At 37.2% G+C, this 17933-nt stretch overlaps 3 protein-coding genes across 3 annotated transcripts; 1 reads left to right on the top strand and 2 right to left on the bottom strand.

The window, feature by feature from the left end:
- Nucleotides 1-1667: 1667 nt before the first annotated feature.
- Nucleotides 1668-3758, top strand: LOC106363353. The gene is made up of 5 exons (XM_013803107.2): nt 1668-2459; nt 2611-2997; nt 3136-3306; nt 3424-3436; nt 3556-3758. Exons 1-5 carry the CDS (start codon nt 1668-1670, stop codon nt 3756-3758), a joined length of 1566 nt encoding a protein of 521 aa, XP_013658561.2.
- Nucleotides 3759-11179: 7421 nt separating this feature from the next.
- LOC106367520 (beta-hexosaminidase 1) lies at nt 11180-15029 on the bottom strand. Its single transcript, XM_013807308.3, has 15 exons — nt 14563-15029; nt 14381-14464; nt 14277-14312; nt 13937-14048; nt 13751-13821; nt 13544-13674; nt 13420-13436; nt 13241-13289; nt 12878-12978; nt 12714-12773; nt 12603-12636; nt 12390-12488; nt 12261-12320; nt 11935-12185; nt 11180-11533 (listed from the first exon to the last, which is right to left on the bottom strand). Exons 1-15 carry the CDS (start codon nt 14920-14922, stop codon nt 11358-11360), a joined length of 1641 nt encoding a protein of 546 aa, XP_013662762.1. The 5' UTR covers nt 14923-15029; the 3' UTR covers nt 11180-11357.
- A 639-nt stretch (nt 15030-15668) lies between these two features.
- Nucleotides 15669-17580, bottom strand: BNAC04G25570D (photosystem I assembly factor PSA3, chloroplastic). The gene is made up of 3 exons (XM_013807307.3): nt 17155-17580; nt 16217-16381; nt 15669-16101 (listed from the first exon to the last, which is right to left on the bottom strand). The coding sequence occupies exons 1-3, from the start codon at nt 17506-17508 to the stop codon at nt 15778-15780; spliced, it is 843 nt and encodes a 280-aa protein (XP_013662761.1). The 5' UTR covers nt 17509-17580; the 3' UTR covers nt 15669-15777.
- Nucleotides 17581-17933: the final 353 nt, after the last annotated feature.

Raw genomic sequence — 17933 nt, 5'->3', positions numbered from 1 at the left:
GAGAGAACACATTTAATGCTAAATAGTGGATTTATTCACACTGTCTAATCCGATTTGGAATGCCTTTGGATTTCAACTAATGCCGGGAGACTAAAGTTTCTTTTGATATTTCAACTAAAGTTTCTTTTGATATTTTAAAGCCAACTTTGCTACATACTATTTATTAAGACTTGCAAGAACCAAAAGAAACATGATGAGATTTCTATGGTGGACATTTTTAATAATCTTTTCCCGTGATAATTGACAGTAATGATTGTTGTTTTATTTATTCTTTATTTTTGTCTTGTTTGAAATATTATTTTGTTTTCATTTGGAGAAAAAAACAAAGAAACTTTTTTCTCAAAAAAATAAACAATTTCTTGCATAATATATTTATTTTTTTCTGTAACTTAGTACGTACTTAAGTTACAAAAAAAAACTTAGTACGTACTACGTAGCTTTGAATTTTACATAGTAACCACATTTATTAACAATGACAAGCGTCCGAGACGATTGTCGTATCTACCATGTTTGGAACATTGTTTATATAAGTTTTTACTTCCTACATATTTTTGAAAGACAATTTTGTTGTATAATGAACACAGTAAATCATATACCATACACATGTAAAAGATACAACTAATAAAACTCTATTAATTTAGGCATAAACTTATAACCAAAAAAAGTGTATCCATTTACTTGTTCTTGCATTTTTATGATTATCTGCAAAAATAGTATGTCCAATTATTTCTTTAGTTCATCACCAAATATAAACCTTTCACTTACAAAAATGAAAAAAACACAATAATAAATTACATAATGTTAGAACATTCCTTTTAGTTTACTAAACACCAATAAATGAACCACGCACAACTCTCCCCAAAGTAATGGGGAAAATTGGGAAAAAAAGACACTTTCAAGTTTGATTTATCTCAATAAGATTTTTTGAAGATTTTTTGGAAAACTAGAATTTTATTTCCTGTTAATACCATAATGCCTTTGTAATTAACCAAATAATATGAATTTTAAATATAAATTATAAGTTTTGTAATTGATTTAATATTAATTAAAAAAAAAAAAAAAGTAAAAACAAGGAAAAAGAAATACGGTTAAAGAGTTTAGGGTAACTCTAATAACCCTTTTTTATGTCGTCTTCTCCGCCGTTTCTCTTCACTCATTCCATGGCGATTTAGGGTTAAGAGTTCTTCATCATGGTTCCGTGAATCCTTTCCTCTCTAACCTCGTTTTCGTCAATTTCCTCTTCGTTCTCAAACACTACATCCAACGAAATCGAAATCTTCTTCCTCAACGAGTTTCGTCCGACAGTTCTTTTCGAAATCGAAGTGTTCTTCCGTCAATTTCATCAAAATCTCACATTCTTCACAGTAAGTATGTGATTTCTTCTATTGATTCTCTTAAGAGATCACTTCTCTAAACCCTAGATTTGATTAAAACCGATTTTTCATCTTTCTTAAACTAAGTTAGTTCCCTTAGTTTTATGGGTTGATTAATCATCTTAAAACCGATTTGCCATGCATGTTATTGTTTTTGATTTGTAAAGAGTATTGATTTAGGTTTTTGGAAAGGGGAAATTTTTGGGTCTCGGTATATTATACTAGTTGTCGTTCGATTATAATGTTATCTTTTGTTTCTGCTCTCATTACAATCTTTTATCTTTGATTGTAGGTATGTCTAAAGAGTTACCAAAGCGGCTTATTAAGGAGGGTGAGGAGACGCAAGTGACTCAGATCAATAACAACTGCAGAATGGTATGTTATATGGAAAGGTTGGAGGAATGGCTGCCAAATGAGTTGAAAGAAGTGAAGAAAGATCGGGTTTTTGCTCCAATTTTTAAGTTGTACAAGAATGGTTTGGGTTACTCGGCGAGAGTGATACACAGCTTCTTGTGTAGGGAGCTGGTGACTTACAAAAACTATGAGCTCTGGTTTGCGTTTGTGAGGAGACAGCTTCAATTTTCTTTGATAGAGTACCACGCAGTTACCGGCCTTCAGTGCGATACTAGTCTATCACGTAAGGAGTTGGTTGACTTCGAGGATGATGGTGGTTTCTGGAGCACAATGGTGAGGAGAAAAGAGGGAGTAACTATCTTGGACCTTTGGAAGAATCACCATGAAGCTGTTAAGAAGTGGAGTAATGCTGATCGAATAAGACTGGTGTATCTGTGCATCATTGTGACTATGGTTTGCGCGAGAGATGAGAAGGCTAATATCCCTTTCAAGTATATCAAGTTGGTCATGGATCTTGAGAATGTTCGAAAGTATCCCTGGGGAGTTGCTTCTTTTGACCTTCTCTGTGAGTCAATAGCTAAAACAAGTGACAAACTGAAGGAGAAGACTACTAGTTACGTGTTAGATGGCTTCTCCTACGCCTTGCAGATTTGGGCAATGGAAGCGGTACCAAAGATTGGAAAGCTCTGTGGAAAAAAATTGAACAAGGGTTTTATGAACGGTCCTAGATGCGTAAACTGAATAGGAGCTACAAAGATTTCATACGGGGATTTCAATAGGTTGGAGAACATCTTTACATCCGAGGTAAATATTCCAATTTAAGGTGATTGCATCCGGTTTTAATGAGTGTTTAAATCTAACCTTGTTTACGTTTTATGTGTAGGATGACATCTATCCATACATCTCGTGGAGTGGGAATTATGAAGTGGTTGAGAATGCTGCTTTTCGCAGAGCTGATGATTTGGAGGATGATAGAATCAAGGGTCTCATGAGGATGATACATACTAAGCATGACTTCAGTGACCACATTTGGGAGTTCGAAGAGACACCAGAGTTTTCTTGGGGGCTTCATGACAAACAAGGAGAGGATGACAAACAAGGAGAGGATGATGAAGTAGCTGAGAATGATGAAGAAGCTCCCAAGAATGATGAAGAAGATGGGAGTGATGAAGACTTTCAAACTCCAAGAGGATCATCGAACAGAGTCTCCAGAGCTAGAAAAGGAAAGAAGAGGCTCCCGGATCGTGGAATGGAAAAAATGAAGCAAAAGGTTCTCTGTTCTAGACCACAACATGCGCCGTTTAATGAAGATATGAAGAGCTTTATGGCACAGTTGTTTCAGCAGAATTTTTCTGCAATGGAAGAGAGGCTACAGAAACAGATTGGTGAAAGATTTGAGAAAATGTAGTATGAGCTTAAAGGTTCACTTAAGGATGCAAGTGTTGAAGTTGACGATATAGAGCCATCGACGAGGAAGCCATCACCTAGGAAGCCATCGCCTATCAATCCATCGACGAGTAAGCCATCGTCGAGCAAGCCACCACCGAGCATTCCATCTCTAAGGAGGTCCAAACGCTTGGTAAAGAACTCCTAGTCTTCACCACTCTCCTCAATGTTGTTTTCACGTGTTTAGTTTGCATGTATATTTGTGATAATTTCATCTATGTATCGGCGTGAAATGTTGTGTTTCATGTAGTCTGATTTTGGAAGTATGGTTGGTTATGTGAACTTTGTATAAGATATGCATGGAATGAATGTTATTGTATCAGTTTTTTATGTGTTGCTTGTGTATTTTTGAATTAACATGATGTGAATTTGAGTCAAGTAGATGATATGTACGAAGACATAGGTACCCAAGGCCTTGAAGGGCTTTCTCAGTCTTCGTATGTGCCTGGTTTTGATCTATCGCAGACCAATAAGGACAACGAAGCACATGATTGGTGGACTCCAATGACTACTGTCCGAAAACTACCAAAAGTTGAACCAATGGAAGAAACCGCAGCTCCATCACCGACTAAGTGGGAGAGATAGTGTAAAGGACCAAGCAAGAAACTTGAGCTTAGTGATTCACCAATGGTTGACGATGGTTCTCCGCAGTCCTTATTGTATTACTTCAACGAAGAATCATGGAATAGATTCACGCAATGGGCTTTAAATCCAACACCTTAAGGATTGGTCATACAACCTTTAATTTGACTGCCGCTCAAAGGATATTAACTCCTGGGAAGTGGCTGGGAAATGAGGTATAGATTTCTAATACAATTTCAATGGTCGCAGGTTCTTAACATATCTTTGATTGTGACATTGGTATTTGTCAATATTCAGGAAATGGATTCGATGATGTATATGTGGAGAGAGAACACAACTTTGAGGCGTTGGAATATAAAACGTGTTGCTTTCATGAGCGCCATTTTCTACCTCCAGCTCGACAATGCATACCACAAATTTAATCCTAACAAAAAAGCCTACGAATTTCCGGATCTTTTTCTTGCTTACGGGAGAGGAGAGCTTCCGTCTCATGGCCGAACTGATAAAGTTTATGGTGTTGATATTGATCGTCTCTACTTTCCTCTGTTTGTAAATGGTAAGAATCCTTGCTTCTTATACACGTCTCCACACTTATGTATCTCTATTTACAAATTTAGTAATGTCACACGTAGGTAATCATTGGATTTCTGTCTGTGTCAACATCATTGAAAAGAAAGTGGAAGCCTTTGATTGCCAACGGGGAAGGAATAGGCAATACGTGGAGAAGTTTGCTGCTATGATTCCTAGGATAGTGAAGGCCGTTGCGCCACCTGAAAGCAAGAAGCAACTACTCTTCTCACCATATTCTATCGTAGATGTACCTATGAAGTCCAGATTGAACAAGTCTTGTGCCAATTGTGGGGTATACGCACTGAAACACTTGGAATGTCTGCTGCTTGGTCTCGACCTCAGTTTAGTAGATGATGAGATCATGCAGGGTTGCCGCCAGAAGATTGCTCTGGATATATGGGAGGCTGCACAAGATCCCATGTTAATTCAGCTTATGGCAGAACATGTGCCTTCAGAGTATGAGACTTCTGATGTCTTTGACATCGAAGAAGACTGATTATGTGTGTTTGTCTTTGTTTTACTAGGATTTGTGTGACAAAACTCTTGATTGGTTTTCTAGGAATTATGTAACAAAACACTTGGTTATTTGCTTATCAATTTGTGGTTTGCTTTTGCATGAAAGAGTTGCTTTAATCAAATTGAGAAATAACGAACCCTCACTATACCCTAAACCAACCATCCCTAAACCCTAAACGAAACCTCACTAAACCCTAAACGAAACCTCACTAAACCCTAAACAAACCCTCACTAAACCCTAAACGAAACCTCACTAAACCATAAACGAACCCTGACGAAAGCCTTCATAAAATGTCCTTATACTCTAAACTCTTATCATTGGTGATGACAATGTATTGAGATTCACCAATTATGTACAGTTTTATTCTTTTTTTTGCTTCATGTATTAACAGTAATTTAGAGGATTAGGGGTGATAAGCACCAACGTTTAGTAGTAGGTTTGCGTGGCTTATTTGGCACATTTTATCGATCTACTTTAGGTAGAATACATGTAATCTAATTATTGAAATGATGTCATTTTTGTTTATGTTTTGACCTACTCTCCTTTGTTCCTCATTCTTTCACGACAGAGAGAAACCCAGGGGAGAAAACTTGGTGACCAAATCAATCATGTCTTCGGTCAATTCTTCGTCCGAATCAAGAGATTGAATCACCAAACAACGCGGAATTCCCACAAGATGTAATTGCGGTGAGGCAACGGCTCTTTTCACTTCAAAAACTGTTAAAAATCCGGGAAGATTATTTCATTCTTCTCCGATGGGATCTGAGAAGGTTAGTCGTGTAATCATATAACCTTTCCTTTGTTTCACTCTAACCATTTGATTGATGGTAATGATGAAGGACATAACCCACTTGTTCAAATGGACTGACAGTCAGTTATTGAGGAAATTGAAGACTTCCAGGAACTGTTTGACGTGCTGCTCATTGACAATTCCCAGTTTCAGAATTCATTGACAGCTTGTGAGACCATGCTGAAACGCCAGGAGAGTAGAATTGAAGAAATGGAAGATGTGATTGGACGTTCTGAAGAGAAGACCATCGAATGCATTAGGGAATTAAGGTTCATAAAAGCTTTGTTTGTGTTTTGTTTGGTGATGGTCTTTATGTACCTTAACTATGCATGATGGCCATTGTGTAACTCAATCTGTTGTTTTTGGTTTCTCAAATAAGTGTAAGAATATGTTTCTTGTTCTTTCTTGGTGATTGCTTTCAGTGTTTTTTTCTTGCGTTTGATGTTGTTTTTTAGTTTGGAGTTTGTGGTCCTCTTGGTACCTACCATCTTTTACTGTTTTCACGTTCACTTTTGCTTCAGTTTTATGTTATGAAGAAGTTACAAAGCCTTTAAAAAAAATCCAAAAAGTTTTGAAAAAACCAAACTGTCAAATACCAAATTCGATTTGTCTCAAGAATACCAATAGAGTAATAAGCAAATAAAGACAACAGAGAACACACAGAACATACTAAATAGGTAAATCACAAGTTCCTCTCTTGTGTCCTTCGGTACCACAGCGGCTGCACTTGTGCTTTTTGTTCTTTTTTTTTATCCTTGAGAAGATCTGATCTTGTCTTCTACTGTTTTATATCTTCTCTTTACTGGTCTACCAGAACTCTTTCTTGCCTCTGGTGGTAGGACCTTCGCAAGCTTAACCTCAGCTGGGACATTCCAATCAATTTCTGGAACTGCTATTGCATTAATGGATTCGACATAGGCAGTTCTCCACGTTGCAGTGGTGTAGACGCCATCAGTAAATCTGTGTACTTCCATACATGTGTCAAAAAAACGGAGACAGAGTAATGTATATATGCTGCCAAAACACCCAAATAAAATTAGTCACCAAGATCATCTAAGTATACTTCCATACCTCGTGAATAAATTGCAGGAATGGCGTGTTTGCATGGTATTTTTCCTAACTCGTACTTCCCACATGTGCATGTTCTTCTTTCCAAATCAACATGACAATCATAATTGTCTCCTTTAACAAGTGCTCTGTAGTTGTCAACCTTGTAAACCTGAAACCCTTTTACCTTCACAATTCTCCTATCAATCTTTTTCTCCACCTTAACAGTTAAAGGATCAATATGCTTCGAGCTTAACATGCGACGCTCAAAGAACCATCGGGTCAATATTTCTCTTATACTATCCAGCAAAGGAATAACTGGATATTGTCTAGGTGATCTCAGAACTGAATTTATAGACTCTGCAGGGTTATTGGTCCTAATGTCATACCTGGCTACAGGGAAGATAAAACGAGCCTATTTTCTCACATCAGCCTCCTGTAGATATCTTCCAAGCGCATGACACATTTCAACAATTTCGGTGAAACGTTCTTGAAATTCAGATAACCTATATGCCCGCGAAGCCTTCTCGACCAAGGCGGACAACCCCTTTGTCTTGAATTTTTTTACCACATTGGTCAACAAGTGGTGAATGCAAATTCCATATCTTGAACGAGGGTAAACAGTCCCAAGCGCTTTAGCTATTGACGCAGCCCTATCTGATACAAAAGCTAAATCTTTACTATCAGCAATAACCACTTTCAACTGTCTTAAGAACCACTCCCATGAATCCTCAGTCTCTGAATCAACAACTCCAAAAGCAATCAGATACAAATTGGAGTTACCATCTACAGATGTAGCAATAAGTAGCACTCCTTTGTATTTATTTTTCAGAAAAGTTCCATCAACAACAATCACCCTACGCATTGCATTGTAGAATCCTCAAACTGATTGCCCAAACGACATAAATAGATACATGAATCTCCCATCCTCAGTTGTTTCATAGTGCGTGTGGGTACCAGGATTAGCTTCTTTAATCATATGCAAATATTTTGGTATTTTAGCATAACTTTCATCTGGTATACCTCGAGCCGCTGCAATTGCATACTCACGAGCTTCCCAAGCTTGCCAATAAGTAATCTCGCAACTATGCTCCAGTCTCATGAACTGAATGATGTCATTTCCTTTTGGGCCATCATTGGCATCATCAAATCGATGTTGTATCAGCTTCCCAATTGTTCTTGCCGATGCCGTTTTTCCGAATTTGCTTTTCTTCGAAGGGGCACATGAATGTATTCCCACACACTTGTTGATCATGAAGTATGTAGACTCATCCAAACATTCCGCACGCAGAGTCCAGTTGCACAGTTTATCCTTACATCGAATATACCACCATTTTCTCGTTGATTTGAGAACAATGTAATCATAATTATTTTTCATTGCCCAAATTTCCATTGTTGCCTTCAGAACACGTTTACTTCTGAAAATTTGATCATTCTTCACGAAATCTGTGCTTCCAGATTGGCCGTTGTTTTCTCGCTCTCCATTGTTTTCACTTGTTAAAACAGCATCACCGAAACCATCTTTAGCGACATGATTCTTCGTTTTATCAGTCGACTCTTTTGACGGTATGGCAAAGTCTCCTTGATTTGTTTCAGGAATTTCTTCATCCTCAAAATTGCTTGAGTCAAACAGCTCCTTATTCAAATCGATATTGACTCGTTCCTTTTCTTTTGCACCAGTAGCAAACAACGTGACACACAAGGTTGTAGACGAAATCTTCTTCGTGTAGCTCACAAAATTAGATACTTGTCGATCATTGCTGATAATAATGGGAGGATTCCCTCTTTGATTCACCATCTCATAACTGAACTCGGCATTAACGAGCATATGGTCGACCCCAGAATCCTCACACACGATGATCTTGAGCTGCTTCGGAAAAGTAGTAGTTTCTAATGTTACCATTTGACCACCCCTTGTTTTGTCGGCCAAGAAACTCCACTGATCACCGCAACTTGAGATTCATTCACCAGATTTAACATAGATTAGAACCATGTTTTATTGATAGATATAAGAGATGGTTATGTCGATGAACAAGAGAGAGAAACTAAGAACGAAGGAGAGAAAGATGGTGGGGTGGGAGGAGAAAAACGTGAGAGAGAAGATACTATGAGAGATTTAGGATAGATTTAGTTTAGATTTAGGAAATATATTTATTGAAATATGGAAGTTTCCATATTTTTCGTGATTTACCTATAATATGTAATGTACATATATCAGAGCGCTGAAGAGAGGGTGAGAGGTTTATTCTTCCTTACGCATTTGATAACGTAAAAGGCAGAAAATGTTATGACACATAAAAAAAAGAATGTATTTCACAGAGTCGAGGTTAGAACTTGTGAAAAAACTTTAAGTAGAGTAAATATATCCTGTTAGAATATCACCAGACGAAATTTAGCTAGCATAGAATATTGAAGAAAGTTTTATTAGTATTCTGTACCCAGGATAAATCTGTGTGTAATACTTACTATCCGATTTCTAGACTAAGTAGATGACTAGAATGAATATTATATCTCTCCTAGAACATTAAAAATACATGATTCCACTATTGTTAAAAATAAAATTTAAACATATAAATAGTCATACTAATGTTTACAATGATTTACATATTTTTTATATTTTTAAAACTTAGTTTACTATTTTTTCCATTACAGAAAGGTAAAACCTGTCCAAAATGACCAAAAATATCAAAAGTTTTATTCTGACAAATAAAAGTTGAAAGTGTCTATTTTTCTCAATTTTCCGTAAGTAAAACTTCATGAACATCGTTTGTTAGAAAATATAGGAGTAGAACTAGTCAAAAACATATCAATCTCATGTGATATTTATATAATATAACGTTGGATTTTCTTGAGAATTTAAGGACGAGTCGTTATAGATGATGTTCTTTGGTCAATAATTGTAACCTACATGTCGACGTCAATGCAATAGATATCTCTTCTTTTCTTCCCACATTGCTATAGACAATAATGTATCTACGAGAAGAGGCCTGAACTATATAGCTTTTGTACTATTATTATTTAACCAAAACATATAAGACTTGACCGAGTTGTATAGTGAGTACGTGTTTAATCTCATATCTTTTTTTTTTTTTTTCATCTGAAATTTTATTAAAGGGCAAAAGCCCAACTTCTAAAAGCCCAAAGCAATGGACTAACCAAAAAAAAACCCAACAACTAAAAACATGGTCTGCGGCCCACATCACCGATTCGGACAAACCGACGAAAACACGCGCAAACACGTGTTGAAGTTAGCGAAAGAAAGAGACACGTGTCAACCTCTAACAACTAGAGAAGACACGCGTCTCGCAACCACGCCGGACCACGCCGGAATCAGAGCCACCACTCGGAATTCAACCAGGACCTTAACCAGAGGCACCGAATCCATCTCCAACGACAGTATTGGAAGATTGCCGGAATCAGTTTCTTCAAGCGAACGTTTTGGAGAGTTCAATCGAAATCGAAAACGAAATCGAGATCGAGATCTCATCCAAGGTAAGGCCCACGCACACCACAAACTCGTCACTCACCTCGATCACACTCGAGGAGAACAAACGGAACCCAGACAAGGCCGGCTACACGCCGTCGAGAAGACCACCGTGTACCAGAGAAAGCCAGCCGCCATCGCCGGAGAAGAAGGCAAAGACGCTGGAGACAAAAGCCGGACGACCATCGAGAGTAACGACGCGACGCCGGAGACAGAACCGGCCGACCACCGAAGAAAAGGTGCGTCACCGGAAACAAAAACCGATCTGGAAACTCTCTTATCTCTACTCCTTGTGAAAGATTAAATTTGGGAACAAGGAAAGTAACGAGAAAATCCTCTCTCTAAAAGAGAGGAGAGAGAGCCCAAAATTCTATTGTTTAATCTCATATCTACGTTAACGTCATAGATTAAAACGTTAATTTTCATACGGAACTATGAATATTTGAATGCTGTAAGCTTTTTTCTTAAAACCAAAAACGTAAATGCTTTAGAACACAATATGTTTTTTTTTTTTTTAAATGTAAATATGCGAACGCATACGTAAATATACAACCCAAGCCTACAAACATCGACACAAATCAACGTTGTAGCTATGTTTAAACACCAAAACAGGTCCATGTTGTTTTGCTAGTTCATATTTCAACATTATATAAGACCAGTCCAAAGAAAATTACAATAATGAGGTATGTTTTCAGCAGAACGTAAATAATTTCCAATGCTATATGGTATTCCTTCTGTTTAGTAATATAATTTTTTTAAATAAAAACAAAAGAAATTAAAAACTTATTATTTTTCAAAAAATATTACATAAATTATAAATTAGAATTAGCTCAACCAACCATTTAAAAGTCTCTGTAATTTAACTAGTTATACATTATCCAATAAATACAAAATTTCATAGAAATGTGAACGACTTATATTTTGAAACCAAAAAAAATATTTCTAAAACAATTTACATTATGAAATAGATAGACTAACTAACAATATGCTAGGAGCACTCTTGTATCAAGATCAAATCATCGAAAAAGTCAGATGTTCTCACGATTGATTATTGTTGCAAGAAAAAACAAAACACTACTTTGATTTGAGTTATCAAGAAGAAGACAGTTAAAGAAAAAACAAATGCAAGAACCAGTTTTCAGACAAGAGACATTACATATAATACAAATTAAAATGGGATGATATGATTTGGAATCACTGAGCATAGCAAGAGCCAGGTCCAGAGGGTGGTCTTCGTGCGTACCAGTTATCAACTGGAGCTGCTGGAACCCCACGGTTATTCAGTAAACACCTGAAGTAGTGTAAACGAGGCAATGCAGTTAACGTTATGTTTCCCTTTGACACAGCCTCTCTAGTGCTCCACATCCGTTCTGTTCCACCAAAGATTCATGAAAGTAGAGGTGAGTGAGACCCAATAACTTTTCATGGCTAAAGATCACTATAGAGTTTAGGCCTGAGGATTTTGTTCGAACCCAACAGAAATAGCGGAAATAACCAAAATTAACCGAACCAAACTAACCGGATTACCCGAAAATAACCAAATTTAACCAAGAATATCCGATTTTTAGAAAACTGTACCGAATTCTAACTGGAACAAAAAACGATTATTTTCAAAAATAACTTAAAAAAAATAAAAAATTAACCGAAAACCGAACCAATTTTTTGGGTTCATTTCAGTGGGATTGTGGCCAAACTGAATATACCAAAACCAAAAATACCCGGACCGAAATAATCGAATAAACCGAGACTGCATGCCTAATAGAGTCTTTACCTGCAGCTGCTGCAGCTCTAGGCCAAATTGTCTGAAGTACAACGGATGTATCAGCTGTTTCACCCCACATGCAAACTTCTCCACCAATCACAAGCTTTTGCTGAGAAGGATCATGGATTCCATTTAGAGGCTCGGTGTTGTAAACCTGGTCCCATGGGACATCTAGATGGTCGAGGTACCAATAACCTTGGTTACTGAAAATGCATCTGAATCCTTTTGCTACCGCCTTTTGACATATATCAGATACTAGCCTGCAAGGAGAGCAGCTTTGACATAACGAAGATTCATGTTGTTTTTTATTACATTTGGTATTGTATAATCGTTACCAGTTTTGCACCACGGTCCGGGGATCGAGATCTTTTCCAAATGAACTGAATGTTTCTTCCCTGAATAGTCATTCATAGTCACAACGTTATTCTGTGTCACATAATGCAACTTAATGCAAAAGATTGTACCAGTTGACGGGCGTCCAGTTTTTAGATATGGCTATCTGTTGAGATCGGAGTACAAAGTACTTATATGCGTCCTTAGAAGTGAAGTTGCGACCCTGAAGCCTGCAGTTGAGAATGATGGACAGATATATATTAATCAAACTATAAAGATAACTTCAAAGTTTCTCTTATAAATGAATGATGAGTGACATGAAAAGAAGAGTCATGTGATTGTACCATTCCTTGACATGAGTTGTATTTTTCCAGCAATCTGCCAAAGCATGCAACATTTAGTCTTTTAAGAGTGACTTAAGTATAAAAAGGAAGTAGAGATTTGATCAAACCAACCTGTATTTACTTCATCACCGCCCAAGTGGAAAAACTCAAATGGGAATATCTTTCTCATGTCTGTCACAAACAGAGATAAGATGTGATAGGAACACATGAGAATCAAAACATGACATACATAACTGCATAATACTACCAAAATGAGTCAACTAGTTGAAGTAGACCTGCCAAAATGCCAGAGATCACATCAAATGTAAAGTTCTTAGTAACGTCAAGGGGCTCTCGGCAAGACGGAGAGGGCCAAAGATCAGGGTAACCAGTTCCCCTGCATTGAAACGCAAACCATACACATTCAAAGAGTGATGATAAAGATAATGATAGCTCAAATTCTCAAATCATACACACACCATAACATGTACTTGAGCATAAGGAGTATAATAAATAACACAAAGTACATCCACAGTTTGTTTTATAAACTTTTAAGCTTAAGAATTAAGATCCTATGCTACTGGGATATAAAAATATGGGCTGGCTAGTAACCGTGTGAGATTAAGAGAGAGGAACAGGATTAGAAGTTTTATTTGTACCATGATTCAGCATGGCCAGGAACATCTAGTTCAGCCATGACGTTAATACCTGCAAGAGATATATCCCAACCATTAGAAGCATATGATCAAAACACAAAAGAAGCCTTTTATAAAAATCACTATTAGGAGCTGCTAGCCATAACAGTCATGTTAGGCTCCAGACTTAGTGAAGAAAGTACCTCTCATTTTGGCAAACCTTCACAGTTGAGATCACAAAAAGCAAAGAACAAATACAACATAGAATATTAGTAAGTAGAAAGAAATAAGCTTCTTCTTATAACGTACAACACTTAAAGCCATTACCTGACAATCTCAGAGGCATCCTCAACTGTGTAACGCTCCCATCTCGAATAAGCTCCTTTCCACAGATTAGGATACGTAGGAGTCTCAAAAGGAAATGATTGCTCGTCTACAATGTGCCAATGCAGGACGTTCTACCTCACATAACCGAGTAGTGACGAAGTTAGAAAGCATGGTGTACCACAGGAACAAACAAGCATGAAGTCTTACAAGTTTAGCGAATGACATAGATTCAATGATCTGCTTGATAACATCAACTGGTAGAAAATGTCTTGATGTATCTACAAACGGAAGAAGTAGCAAGTAACTACCAAGCACACGGAATGAAGTAGCAAGTACATATCAAGCACACAAGGAATGAACAATAATTAGACAGAGATATGGACTTTTAGTTACCTATTAGCAGACCACGGTACTGGAATCTAGGTTTATCTTGAATAAACCAGGGTGCTTTATATATTTGCACAGATTTGGTTAAGTAATCAAAAGCACACAACTGGCTAAACGTCTGCAACGTTTTCATAAAAAAAAAGCACACAAAGAATTAGCAAAGAAACAAAACAAACAACTCAAAAGTTCAAGAATCAAAACATAGAAATACATATAGGAAGAGGAAGATCATAAACAAAGCTATTAAGCAAATAAATGAAAAGAAATATTATTTATACATATAAGATTAGTATAGACCATGATCAAGATGGAGAAACTCATCTCTAACATATCATACTTAGCATACCTCCAACCCTCTAAGAGCACCATACACAGTATTAGCCTGAAACCAGCAAGCAAATGAGATATAAGAAGAGAATCAAAAGTGTGACTGCAAAGTGAGACTCAAACCTCAATGGTGGCAGCTCCTACAATAGATAGCTCGTTATTCTTTGAAACCATCAATGTATAACTCTCATCCACACCCAATTGAAGCTGAACATTGAAACAAAAGAAACAAACCAAAATGAACCAAATCTTGAAACTTGGATTCATCAAATCAAGATTTTTTTTTTTTTTTTTTTTTACTTTACCTCTTCAGAATCTGAGTGAACAATGATCTTGAGAGAAGTGATATCATACTCAACCATACTCAGGAACCTGATTCTCGTCAAGAGAGAAGAAGCTCTGTTATAAGCGTGCTTGAAGATCATCCCCATGTACCTGTCGAATGCAGCTCTAACGATCGGAGATCCGCCGCCGTTTCCAGCTACGGTTAGAGAAAGGGAAGGATCCACCGAGAGGGTTTCGTCTCCGGAGGAGAATTTTGCAGGTAATGGCCATAGATATGGAGGAGAGTCTTGGAGAGACTGCGATGGAAGAGATGAAGTGATGGTGGTGGATAGTGAGAGGAGTATCAAGAGGGTATGAAGAAGAGGAGGATTAAGTGCCATTTTTTGAGTGTATGTGTTTGTCAACGACACAGGGGATGTTTATTCACATGAGAAGATAGATTTGGATTTGTTTTTTTTTTCCCTGCTTTGATTTTATTACAGGAACCTCGAAGTCATCAGCATCATGTTTTTCGGTTAGTTGGGTGTACTCTAAAGTTTGACTTTTTCTACATGTTCTTTTCCAGGTTCGGTTGGTTAATTCGGTTCAGATGGTTGGTTTTTGGTTAGATCGGTTTGTATAATACTGAACCGGAAATTTTGCTTTGGTCCGGTTTCTGTGGAAGCATGCTCTTTAACTCAAAGTTCGTCTTTCTGCACGTTTTTTTAGTAAGCTTGTGGGTGGTTCGGTTTGTTCAGTTAATTCGGTTCAAATGGTTTAGTTTTTGATTAGTTCAGTTTACACAAAATTTTACCAAATTCAACCGAAAATTTTGATTCGGCTCAGTTTGGTATTTGGTTAGTAAGGTTTTTGAAAATTCTATCAAATTCATTTTAATTTTTGGTTATGGTTAAATTAGGTTTAGTCTGGTCAACAATTTAGAAAATTTTAGTTAGTTCAGTTATTCTAGTTCGAAATTTTGGTAAGTTTAGTTTGAAAATTTGGTTAACTTTTCAGAAAATTGAACTAACTGATAACTGATCATCGCCAAATAAACCAAAAAAAATTGGTTTGGTTCAGCTGGTTCGGGTTAAAATCCCTGTTGGGATATATCCTGTTATTACTTATCATCACGCGTATCTCCTAGTGACTATGAACTGCTTAGCTTTTAAACAAAGTAACAAAGCATGGATACACTTCAAGTTATTGGCTTTTTCCTTATCCAAACTGAAAGTAAAAACAGATTTGCCACACTGTTAAGATTCTATGCTTTGTTGTTGAAGGAACTCAAGATCCTTCATTTGCATTTGAATAGCTTCTTTAGGCAGCCGTTTCGGCTCGGCCAGATTCTCTTCTTCTCCCCCTTCTGCGACCCTTGTCGCCTTCTCTTTGATGATTCTCTCTATCTCAGACTTGTCAACAGACGGGAAAACCGCGGTAAGCATCACTAGAAGAAGCTTCTCATCTTCCTCCTCAATAACTCCCCTCCTGAAGCAACAAGCATATATGCCTTCAAGAGCCTTCTCGACTCTTAGTTCCATAGGGATAGTTGGTGCTGCAACGTTCAACTTCGCCCTCCTCTGCATCACCAACAAACATTTATAACCAATTGTACGAGAGGTTGCAGAGAGAAGATTACAAACCAATACACAATAGCATAGGTCTAAAGGGCACGGATTAGAAACAGATCAATACCTGTCTAGCTTCAGTCATCAAAGCAATGAAGTTCTGTTCTTCGAACTCGAGATCATTTGAAATGCTAACCCTCGTAACACCTTCAAGGATCTCTTCAGACTTGAGAAGCCCTGCACCTACTGCAGCAACCCAACAGCAAAGAAGTACATACAAAGGTTCTCCTGCCTACCAAACAAACCAAACAAGCCACACTTAAAACCTGATCACACATTAACACCCAACAAAAAAAGGATACAACTTTATGGAACACAACAATATATGAAAAGAAAAGTCAGCAAAAAATGCTAACAACATTTGCTTAAATGATGTAAAATAACAGGAAACAATATTCCGACATATCAAACAATCAACAAGCCATTTCAAAACTGATCACACATATTAACACCCAACAAAAAAGGATATAACTTTATGTAACACAACAATTCAACCATATATTATCTGGAAAAAAAATCAACAAAAAAAATGCTAAAAACATTTGCTTTATTGGGGTAAAATCACAGGGAATACAATATTCCAACATATCAAACAAAACAACAAGCCACTTAAGAGCTGATCACACACATTAAAAAAGGATATAACTTTACGTAACACAACAATTCAACCATACATAATCTGGAAAAAAAAAATCAACAAAAATGCTAAGAACATTTGCTTAAATGGTGTAAAATCAAGGGGAATACAATATTCCGACATATCAAACAAACCAAACAAGGCACTTAAAAGCTGATCAAACACATTAGCACCAACCAAAAAAAAAGGATATAACTTTATGTAACACAACAATTCAACCATACATGATCTGAAAAAAAAAATCATCAAAAAATGCTAAAAACATTTGCTTGAACGGTGTAAACCCACATGGAATAACAATATTCCGACATAACCATATGTAATAACTGTAACTGTTTCCACCAACTAAATGATCAAACTCTAGTTACCTTGCCTCTTCGCTGTTGGAATTCGTAGAAAGCTCTAGAATCACTAGGGGCGCATTTATTCCCAACTCGTTTCCTAAACTCGGCGAAGTCGACGAGATCTCTTCCGACGCCGCCTTCGTCGCTGAGGATCCTGGCGAGGAGTCCGATGACCGGGAGAGAACCGATGACTGTGTTGGCGAAGCTGGAGATGGAGTTTGGTTTCTCTATGTAAGCTCTGATCGACAAGGCGAATCCTCCTCCTCCGTCGCCGCCGCGTTTGGGGAGAGAGGAAGCGGCGGGGATACGGAGGCGGAGGTGGAAGAAGGAAGGGGAGATTTGGTGGAAGGAAGTGGAGAGGTGCGTGACGACCACCATGGCTGTGGAAAAGGAAGGTCTTTTAAAGTGATGGATAATCTTGACCTCATCTTTATATACGTTATCTTCTTCCCCATACGAAACTCTCCTAAGAGTTCAGATTAAAAGGAAAAAAAAAGCTAATCAGTAATTTACTTTTTGTGTGGAAACAAAACGGTGAATTTGAAAGTTTAGGGGGCCATGGTAAGAATTACTGACAAGCCCAAATAGAACAAAGGAGAAAATGTTTATTTTGGGCTTACTTATAAAAGCAGCCATATGACCATTACGTAAAGCCCAGATTTCGATAGTTTGATCTATACTACTATTTGCCAACCGAATTTTCGGAATCGAGCTCTCACGTTAAAAGTTAAACTGGTTAATATCGTTGTTACCCTTAATAAATTTTTATATATAATAATTTAATTAAAAACGAATTTTATATT

Source organism: Brassica napus, chromosome C4 (assembly GCF_020379485.1).
Source record: "Brassica napus cultivar Da-Ae chromosome C4, Da-Ae, whole genome shotgun sequence".
Classification (NCBI taxonomy): domain Eukaryota; kingdom Viridiplantae; phylum Streptophyta; class Magnoliopsida; order Brassicales; family Brassicaceae; genus Brassica; species Brassica napus.
This window is presented reverse-complemented; position numbering and strand designations above follow the sequence as displayed.

Bases quoted from the DNA above. Each gene is read 5' to 3' on its own strand.
- BNAC04G25570D (XM_013807307.3), bottom strand. From the start codon at position 17,508: ATGGTGGTCGTCACGCACCTCTCCACTTCCTTCCACCAAATCTCCCCT. The intron at 16,382-17,154 runs GTAACTAGAGTT...TTTGTTTGGTAG, and splicing joins TCCAACAGCGAAGAGGCAAG to GCAGGAGAACCTTTGTATGT. The intron at 16,102-16,216 runs GTATTGATCTGT...TTGGTGATGCAG, and splicing joins TGATGACTGAAGCTAGACAG to AGGAGGGCGAAGTTGAACGT.
- LOC106367520 (XM_013807308.3), bottom strand. From the start codon at position 14,922: ATGGCACTTAATCCTCCTCTTCTTCATACCCTCTTGATACTCCTCTCA. The intron at 14,465-14,562 runs GTAAAGTAAAAA...TTCAATGTTCAG, and splicing joins TTCACTCAGATTCTGAAGAG to CTTCAATTGGGTGTGGATGA. The intron at 12,186-12,260 runs GTAACGATTATA...CTCTCCTTGCAG, and splicing joins CGGACCGTGGTGCAAAACTG to GCTAGTATCTGATATATGTC.
- LOC106363353 (XM_013803107.2), top strand. From the start codon at position 1,668: ATGTCTAAAGAGTTACCAAAGCGGCTTATTAAGGAGGGTGAGGAGACG. The intron at 2,460-2,610 runs GTAAACTGAATA...TTTTATGTGTAG, and splicing joins TTATGAACGGTCCTAGATGC to GATGACATCTATCCATACAT. The intron at 2,998-3,135 runs GTTCTCTGTTCT...GAGAAAATGTAG, and splicing joins TGGAAAAAATGAAGCAAAAG to TATGAGCTTAAAGGTTCACT.